The following is a 10104-nucleotide window of genomic DNA, read 5'->3' as shown; positions in this document are numbered from 1 at the left end:
TTATTCTTTGGATTTATTATATTGAATTTTTTTCCATGGAAGACAAAACACAAATGTTTTTTCTAAGTGTTGACGGCAGATTTCAATGGTGACCGCCCTAAGTGGTTTGACAATAGGCTTCGGCGACAATGACATGGAAGAGATGGAACACCTTCGACTGCAGCCACAGGGGAGACGAAGCACCTTCGTTAATGATCATTGGAGTGCTATCTCTATTTCTTCATCCTCCTCAATCTTAAACTATTGATAATATCCCTTTGAGCTGTCTTACTAGTGCTAATAAAGGCCTAAAGCTACATACATATATGTCATCAAATACTTCTTTGCCAGTCTTATTCATACTTTTTCATCATATGAACAGGGGTTATTTTTCTATAGTTATTATTTTACATTAATCGAATTTGGTTGGTATTGTTTGTTTTTAGTAGAGTTATTACCCTGAGGAGTTTTTTTTTTTTTTTTGCCAAACCCTGAGGAGTTTTAGTAACTATGTGGTGAAATGGCTCATGCCCAGTTCACTGTGGTCAAGCATGAAATGAAAGTATTAACTCATTATGCTGACTTATAAAACCTGTGGTAATCCCTTTGAATAAAATTCGTTCTCGTTATTCCTCAAAGCTCAGGCTCTCCATCATCCTTGTGGGATGTTACTTTTTAGTGTTAAGTTAATTTAAATTCTCAGCAGGCTTTTCAAACTGTGTTAAAAATTTATGCAATACTTTTTTATTTGAAGAAGCATTTGAAAATGAGAATCTGTTGATGCTCGTTAGTTTCCATATATGTTTTGATAGACCGGAGGTAACTCAAAGAATAAATTGTATTAGGATTTTAGAAATTATGGAAATGTGTTATTTTGGTAGCTAATGAAGTATTTTTCTTCCTTGTTTTTAATTTTTTTTCTCGACAAACCTCTTTGTTTTATTTTTTAATGCATTTTATGTTTTATCAAAATACAAATTTAATACTTTGTATTTTCAATAATGCTCATTTGATATTTTACAATTTAAAATTATTCATATTTTATACATGAGTTCAAATTTAATTAATACGATCAAACTCACCTCATTTTATTAAGTAAAATTTGAGTTTAAGTATGAAATAGGTATGATTTCAAATTAGATTATATTGAAATTATAATTAATAAATTTGTATTTCAATAAAATATATTTTTACAAATGTTAATATATATTTGTATTCAAAATTATATTTTTTTGAATCGGATAAGTTTCATGTTAACTCCAAATGTAATTTTACAGCTATACCCTTAATTAAAATTAAAATGTTATGTAAGATGCACGCAGGTTGTTAGACAGATTTTTGAACGGATTGGATAAGTTGGGACTCAAATGCCAAAGAGGTGAGATTAGGGACTTAATTGCAATACAGGTGGAGTTGGGATTTTAGCTGAAATAACCCCTATTTTAATTTATTCGCGAAGGAAAATTGCGAAAGGCACATCTGGAAGAGTCTAGTCTACAATTCTATACATGTTTATAAACCCCAACGTTCGAAAAACCCTCCAAAACTTCCATGCTCCTCCCTCGACTCCCAAGCCATCCATTTCAACTCCGCAGTAGGCAACTCGCTTAAAAAATACTGCTTCTCGTCTCTTATGGTGAGCACTCTTTTCCCCTCTCATTCTTTTCGTCGTTTTTTTTTCTCTTAAACGTCGTCGTTCCCCTGCTTCTCAGGAGTCGCAGCAAGAACAGCCATCTCCGACACTTGAAGATTGCTTGAAGTTATTGAGAGGCGATAGGGACGAGCAGCGCCTCGCTGGTCTACTTCTCGTCACCAAATTTTGCAAAGGGGACGACCTCTCTTCTCTCCGTAGGATTTACGATGCCGTCGGTGTTCGTTTCCTTGATCGCCTTCTTAGAACTGGTATTGTGTTTTGTGTAGTTTTGGGAGACGAAATTGTGAATTTATAAGTTTGTTCAATGTTAATTCGAAGTTTCTAACGGAGATTTTGAGCTTTGTTGCAATTTCAAGCTTATTAGAGGATGCTTTTAGGGTTTATAAATCTCTTAAGAGCTGTATGAGACTTACTGATGAGGCTGTTAATAACGAACTGAAACCAAAAAATTGATTTTTGGAATCCTTCTATTATTCTTAATAATTTCTGTGATTATTGAAAGCAATAATACCTACCTTAATGAAGCCAACCAGTTGAGCTGAGTGAAGAATGTGTGAATCAAGAACTCTATCTTTTATTGATTTATTTAAATTTTGGGAGTGAGCAGGAGCAGGAACAGTTGTTGGAAATGCGGGCGACAATCGTGAGGCATATTTGCAGCTGTCAATTACTGTTCTTTCTGCATTTTGCCGAGTCCCTGATATTGCTGCTTCTCAAGATATGGTTTCAAAGATTTCTTTTATTCTGGAAATTTTATCCAAAGAGTAAGGTTTTCATAATAAGTCATACACTGAACTGTATAGCTAATGTTTTAATAGGCTGTTTTAGCTCACTCATATGTTCTCCTTTTTGTGTTCAAGTTATTGATTTATTTGTTGTTCTAGTGGCGATAGTGTGGTTGGTCAGTTTGGGAATCATATTCTTGCTTGGTATATATTTGTGTCTTAATGACTGTACTTTTTATGTACAGATCTGTCTCATCAGTTATTGAAGAGTGTTACGAGTTTTTGTATCTGGTATCATCTACTTCTGATGATGGGATCCTGAAATTTTATGAATCAGGGGGCATAAAAGTCTTAGCTTCTCATATTTCTACCTTTTCAGATGGTAAGTATTCCTTTTCTACCTGCATCTTTTTTTTTTTTGGGCATATATTTGGTGCACTTTGTTGTATTACTTCATTATAGTATTCTTTAGTAGAGATACTGCATTTTGTAACTCAATACTAAACTTTAAATTTGATGTATTAACTATTTAATTTATATAGTGTCTAACGAAGACTAAGTGTCTTGTATTAAATTATATAAACTGGTGGCTTGATTGTTAACGGCACCATAGACTGAATTTGAAGGTTTGAATCCCTATACTCTAAACCATAAAAAAAATGTATTATATGTTATTTCTCTTACGTTCTTTCTCATGATCTCATCACTTTGTCTCTACTCATTCTCTTTCTCTCTTTCCATTCCATTACAAATACTAAATAACATAATTATCTAATATTACATGCAAAACCAAACATTATTATACTGTATAATTTTATTACAATGCAATATGGTTACCAAACATGGCCTATAAGGATAAGGATTATATTAGTTCTTGTTGTTGTTTTGTTGCAGTATTTTTTTCTTGTGTTATAAACTTTCTCACTTCTTTGTTGTTAGTTTGTATGAATTAAGAATGTTCTGGGCCATTTGGAAATTGTTATAAAGTTCTTTACATGAGTGCAATGAGGTCCTTTCCTGTTGTATGCCCCTTTTGGTTATTAATAACTAAAATGTTTTGCCTCCTTGTATAGTATTTTAGTTAATGCTCACAATATCTTAATTGCGAAAAAGTCATGAAATGTTATCATTGTACAGGTTCTCATCAGATGGAGCTTGCATTGAAACTTGTGCAACTCCTAATATCTAAGCTGTCTCTGGATACTGTTTTTCCTGGCAACCTTCAAGAGTTTTCTTTGATTGTGAGAATATACTTGTGGCCTTCCAGTTCTGCTCTTCAATGTTGAATATCACACACTCACACATTTATTTTATTGTTGAAGCTGTGTGCTTAGTTTTGATGTTGGTAAATGGTTTCTGTTTAATGTTTTCTTTTCAATTTAGATGGCCACAATATCAAGGCAATTTTCTGTCTTGCATGATGCCATCAAATTTGAAGCGTTGCACCTATTGTCGGCTATTCTCTCCTCAAAGCATTTGGTATGCAGTTATTGTCCATATTTTCATTTCTGGAAAGCTGGCTTTGTTTATGCAAGTTTTTAGCAACTTTTGACTATTTGGCCACTTATGCTTTTACACCTTGAGGCTCATGAACTTGCTCGGCATTCAAATCAATGAGTTGGTTGTGTGGAGATGCTATGCTTCTTACTCAAGTAGTATTTGGAATTGACTGTGATACACTTTATTTCATTCAGGCTCCACTTTATGATGCTCTTCAAGCATTGCCAAACAAGAATTGGCCAAATTATATGCGTGATGGCATTGTGGCTATTCTACAAAACCGTGTTGGTATGTGGAAATTATAGAAATGGTGTTCAAATAGGATAGCAAGTGTTGAAAGAGTACTTTTTGCTCCCCTCTTTTTTTTCTCTTCTAGAAGACAGACCAGGGGTTTTTATAGTATTTTTCTTTTGAACTTTCTTAGTGTTTAAGTTTCCTAGATTGCATGTTAATTTCTTATAAGCCATGATATTATATAGTGCCATATTATACAATTCAAATTTTACTGTTTTTTTTTCTTCTGGTAATGGATCTACGTGATGTGAATGAACAATAAAATTGAATTAAATTACTGTTTCTAAAAAGAAAAAACAGCCAACTTACCAATTTTAGGCTTAACTTTTGGTCTATGTTTTTTTTCAGAATGTAATAACCTGAATTTTCTGAGTGGCTTTTTTACTTATTTATTATTATTTTTTTAGTGCCTACTGAAAAGCTTCAGGCACTAATTTTGGCTGAGTCTTTGGTATCCATACTTGGGGAGAGGTGGTTGATAGGCAGGACCAGCTTAGCAAATTCAGAGGCGCCTCTGCCTGCTGATAGGTAAGCTGATAGATAATTCTAGATGGTTGCCACGTGCGATCTTGATGTGTTTTGATGTATATTTATGCATATGTTTACTTGTTTTTTATGTTTTTGTCAGGTGTTTGTTGCTTGTTCTAGAGCAATCACGGGTTGAAGTTGCTGTTCTTCTGAATGAGCTTGCCTATTTGAAATATGAAGCTTCAAAGTCTTCTTCATCACTTGATGAGACAATTCGTCTTAAGCAACAGAATGTTGCTATTTCCTTTTCCTTGGTAGAAAAGGTTATTAAATTAATATCAAACTTGGGTGAAAATGAAGGTATGCCATACTTTGCGAACATATGAGTATTATTTATAGGTTTTGCTAAGTAACAAAAAGCATAACTTTGTTTGAAAGGAGCCTGTATTTCTAAAGTGTGTTTAAGCTGGTTATTGGGTTGATAATATTCATCATATTCTAGTTTATCATTTTCAGGTGACCTTATTGCTGATAGGGCTCTCATGAAGGTGATTGCTGGACTGAATGAAACAGTTGGTATAGTTTTAGAATACTTACAAGATGCAAAGGTAGGGAAGTAATATTGGTGTATTGAAGATTGTATGTATATATAAAAATACATTGACAAAGTGATTTTTCAGGAGCATGGCCAAAGGAAAGGAGATGATCTTCTTGCTTCAGTGCGTGTTATTGGGAGGTATGCTTGTAGTTTTATTGATGGGAGTGAAATGATTAGCTAGCATTTGACATTTTTTCTATTAAAATTGTTTAACACGCTGCAATAGTTTAAAACACCTATGTGACAGGGTACATAATTGTCATCTTTATGTCACTGTTTTTCTTAAGACGGTTTCCAAAATAAAACATTCATACGCCATTACATTGCTAATAATGTTCATCATTAATATCATAGTGCTCTAAATGCTTTTGAGCTGTGTTTACCATTGAGCTATATTTAGTCCTTGAAGTTCTTTTAGGTGACAATGAGTTTTGCTGTATATTCTTTCCATTGCCTTGGAAATTACCCTTGTGAAATATACATTTTACAATGAGAAGGATAATTATTTGATACATTGTCTGGCATGTGCTCTTCCTTTATGAACAAGGATAGAGTGAGATACTGATTTTAGTATCTGCACTTTCTCTTTGTTTATATATATGAAGAGTTAGAGATGAAGAAAGAATGTAAAGGTTAGTTTGTTTGTTTCAGCTATCTTGCGGAAACACCCCTAGCATGCAAAGAGAAGGTTGGAGAATTATTGGAGTATATGCTCTCCGTTGAAGGTGCAGAGGAGCCCAGGTTCATAATTACATCCTGTGTGTGATGGATAAATAGCAATTTCCCCAATCCTGACGGGGATTTGTACATGAAGTTTAACCCTGGTTTGAATTAATTTTATATCACAGCCCTTTCTACTCAGTATGCTTTTTGCTTCCATTGCTGTGTCAACTAACAATGAATGTCGAAGGATGTAAAGCTGTGGTTTCATCTGGAGGACACAAAGCTGTAAGTGGGCATGAGAGATACTTTAGATCTTAAATTCAATTAATTTTATGCAATGGTGCATGACTTTTTGTCATGGTCCACTCCTTACAAGTTTAATCCTGCTCCCTTAATTTTTATAGTTGTGAAGCATAATAAGTGGATCCTGATTCATTTAAATACTTGTAAATTATAGCGGTCTTAATATGCTTTCCAGTTGTTTTGACACATTTTTTGTCCTAGGACTTGTGTTTGAAAGGTGATATAACGAGTTTATTACTTTACTTGCAGGCTATTGATTGCCTCATAAAATTGATTGGACCAAATTGTTACATGGTCGAGGATAGTAGTCGCATCTTTTTGGCATGTGACACGATCCTTAATCTTCTTTTGAAGGTACCACGTTATATACAGCCATCTGGTCATTTTAGTTTTGGTCATTTGTTGATATATATTTTTTTTATTTCCCCCTTGAGCAGAGAGAGCAACCACTATTCCCTTTGGATCAATCAACTGTTATTAATCTCTTGAAGGCATTGACGTCTTGGACAGGTACCCACGATTTTTTTCTTTTACTTTTTGGGGCGCACTTTCTTGCTGAATCAATGTCTAGCTAAATAGAAATATTTCTTTTGATATTCATCCATTCATGCATGCAGTTTTCATGGAAGTAGAAGCTCAAACTTCTCTTGCTTTTTCATGCATTTGAAAGAGGAAAAAAAGGATATTGTTAGTTTTATATTTGATTGAACTTTGCCAACATGGTTTGCAGAGGGCCTCGATGACCCATCTGTTATAATGATGGCTTCAAGCATTTGCTCACTGGTATTGGACTTTACCTCAGAGGACGCTCTTCTGGGCAGCTCCAACTTCGATGAAAACACTCTTAATAGTCTTTCTCGGCTAATTGCTAGGAGTCTGGCTTCTTGGAGACAGGTATCGTGATTTGTTACATTCGTGACGATGTTCAACATTATGCTTTTTCTCCACAAAGTGCTGTCTACTGAAAACAATGACTGGACTTTATTTTGACTAGCATATTCTTTATAATTATTATTACAATGTTATTTTCATCATTGCCAGAATGGGAGAAATTGTCATCATTCTTCAATCCCTTAAATTTACACCTGAGAATTGATTCAGTTCATTTCAAATTATCTGCAGGATAAATCCAATGATGTCGAAGACAACATGGATCTTGTTGAGATTGTTACCTCAGGTTTGTCCAAATGGAATCATGCAATTGAGCATTGATTGGTTCTTACATCCAATCTATAACAAGGAAGGAATCTCATCCCATGATACTTTTGTATTGTCAATGTGTTGCAGGATATTCTCGGTGGGCTTCTCAGTTCCCTTGTGTTAGAAACGCAGTTGAGAGATAACTCTAGCATGCCCATCCCAAGCAAGCGAGCATCGACATTCGTTTTCTCATGCAGGCAGCTAAGCCACGGATTCTTTTGTAAGTATATCAAATTGCATGTTCTATAGTTTAAAAATGTTTTAAGGAACCTGAATGGTATATTTCTGGGATTATTCAGATGGACAATGAGAATGGGAAGAGAATCATTCTTGTGTTTCAACTACATTACATTGGCTGGATGTAATTAACAGAGCTCATGCTTTCAGTTTTTATATTGGCTGGATGCAGCCAAATATGATCTCTCTTAGCTATCCGTACGGTAGTATTTATATTTTGTTTTTTGGAAATTTAACTTAATTTCGCCAAAATGTTACATTTTTATGAACTAACAATGTTTTTTTTTTCTTTCAATTTTAAGTTTTAATTTCGTCTGTTTTTCTTCTTTTGTGTTGTTTTTTTAGTTGTTTTGTAGTTGTTTCAGTGTATGTATAGTTGTTTTCATATTGTTTTTTAGTTGTTTTAGTTTATGCATAGTTGTTCTGTTGTATTGATGTTTAGTTATTTTTAGATATATTTTATATTTTTTAAACGTATAAAGTATGCAGTGGGTTGACTTCTAGTTAGTTTTTATTTTCAAGTTATATCGATTTTTTAAGTTTTTTATGAGTTGTAGGTATATTATTTTTCAATTAGTATATATATATTTTTTCTGGTATGGTATATCATTTTTTTTTTATGATATTTAGTTTCTATTTTATTATATATAATGGTAGTATATAATTTGTATTATGGTATATACATTTTAATGGAATTATATAATTTTGGTAGCATAGTATATGCATTATTGAGTAATAATTTTGTATGTTTTATTGGCATATTATTATTCAACTCAGTATATGTATTGTGTATGGTATATCATTCAACAATTTATAAAAAACAAACAAAAAAATCAAAATAATTTCAAAATAAAAACTAATTAAACAAAACTAATATATGTTTACTATAATGTTAAAATATTTAGAATAAAATAGTAATTTGCCATAAGGTATATTTGGTAGTATGTAATATTAAAAAGGTAGTTAAGCTATTTTACTATAAAATTAAAAATATGGATATTTACTTATTTTCACGCACCATTAATGGTCATTTTGTCAAGTCCCTACAAAATTTTGAAAAAGGTAGTATATTTGAAAAAGAAAATAGGGATTGTAAAAAAGTATATAAAAAAATCTCATCTATATAAAAGGTATGTAGATAACATAAATTTTTTGTTTTAACATTTTTGTTGTATGTTAATTTTAACATAATATTATAAATATTTAACGTGATATATTTTTAAAAGCTAATAAAAATAAATATTTATTAATTATATTAATATAAATTCAAATGTTATAAATTATTGTTATTATAATAATATTTTATATTTCACTAGATATTTATTAATTATATTAATATAAATTTAAATATCATAAAATATAATTATTATAATAATATATAGTACATAATTTTAATTTTTATTAAAAAATTTATCATTTTTATTACTTAATATAACTTAACTAAATATATATTTATATTACCTAATAACAATTAATATAAATACATTATATATATAGATGTTGTGTGTATAAATAATATGACTGTAATTATATAAAAAATTAGAATAATATTTATCTTCTATCAATAATTTTTTCTCCAATCATAACCATGTGATTTGAATAATATCCTAATGTAGTTTATGATCATACCATCATATATTTTTTGACAAAAAAAACATAAACAATGTGTAAGTTTAATTTTTCTTTTAATATTTTTATGTTATTTATATATATAATATTATTTATTTATTTAAAATTTATATGACAATCATAACAATTTAATAAATATATTTAATAATTTTTTAAAATAAAACTAAGTAAATATGCATTGTACATTACTTGCACTTAGTATCAATATTAAAGAAAAATCTCCTAAATTTTTATAGTTAATTTGTAATACAAAATCTACCGTATACAATTACTATTTTCAGTAAAAAAAAAAGGTGTTTGCAGCATAAATACTCAATGTTTTACACTTGTTATAATTAAATACTTAATTTTTTATTTTTACGGCAAAAATACATAATGTTCAATATATATTAAAAATAAATACTTAATCTTTTTTTTGCGGTAAAAATACATAAAGTTGCTAAAACATTGCTTCTGTAAGTACCTCATCTGTTAAGCATGTTGACTAAGAAAATATGTATCACTTGTAATCGGTCCATTTCATATATTTTTAAAAAAAAAACATTTTAAATCAGAAAAATGAATTAAAAAGACATTTTAAATTAATACTGTACGCCCTGATCTTCCACGGGCTATTAATGAGCTGAGATATGGCATAATTATATTAGCTACGTGGACGCCACGTGGCCGGAGCTGCTGTTGTAAGGTCCTACCTCTTTAGCTCGAGGTAACCAAAGGTTGACCAAGATTATTTAAGAGCCGAGACAGGGATATGAAGACCGCAAGCCAAGAAGGCATCCAGCTCGAGGTACGAGCTGGAGTGGGAAGTCGTGACTCCTTATAAAGTCAACCACGCAATGTAAACGTGCATATAT

The 10104-nt window shown here is 31.4% G+C and overlaps 1 protein-coding gene across 2 annotated transcripts; it reads left to right on the top strand.

Annotated features, from left to right (window-relative positions):
• The first annotated feature begins 1454 nt into the window (after nucleotides 1-1454).
• On the top strand, nucleotides 1455-7952 carry LOC133822599 (uncharacterized). Of its 2 annotated transcripts, XR_009887953.1 has the most exons (19): nucleotides 1456-1615; nucleotides 1692-1881; nucleotides 2241-2397; nucleotides 2604-2740; nucleotides 3496-3599; nucleotides 3742-3837; nucleotides 4053-4146; nucleotides 4560-4680; nucleotides 4781-4980; nucleotides 5137-5228; nucleotides 5301-5356; nucleotides 5870-5959; nucleotides 6067-6166; nucleotides 6434-6538; nucleotides 6622-6694; nucleotides 6915-7078; nucleotides 7307-7361; nucleotides 7472-7604; nucleotides 7684-7952. XR_009887953.1 is itself a non-coding variant. In XM_062254982.1 (18 exons), the coding sequence occupies exons 1-18, from the start codon at nucleotides 1613-1615 to the stop codon at nucleotides 7525-7527; spliced, it is 1893 nt and encodes a 630-aa protein (XP_062110966.1). In that variant the 5' UTR covers nucleotides 1455-1612; the 3' UTR covers nucleotides 7528-7952. The 2 variants fall into 2 exon arrangements, 1 of the variants encoding a protein (XP_062110966.1); XM_062254982.1 differs by having other exon boundaries at nucleotides 1455-1615; nucleotides 7472-7952.
• Nucleotides 7953-10104: the final 2152 nt, after the last annotated feature.

This window comes from Humulus lupulus, chromosome 3, assembly GCF_963169125.1.
Source record: "Humulus lupulus chromosome 3, drHumLupu1.1, whole genome shotgun sequence".
NCBI classification, from domain to species: domain Eukaryota; kingdom Viridiplantae; phylum Streptophyta; class Magnoliopsida; order Rosales; family Cannabaceae; genus Humulus; species Humulus lupulus.
This window is presented reverse-complemented; position numbering and strand designations above follow the sequence as displayed.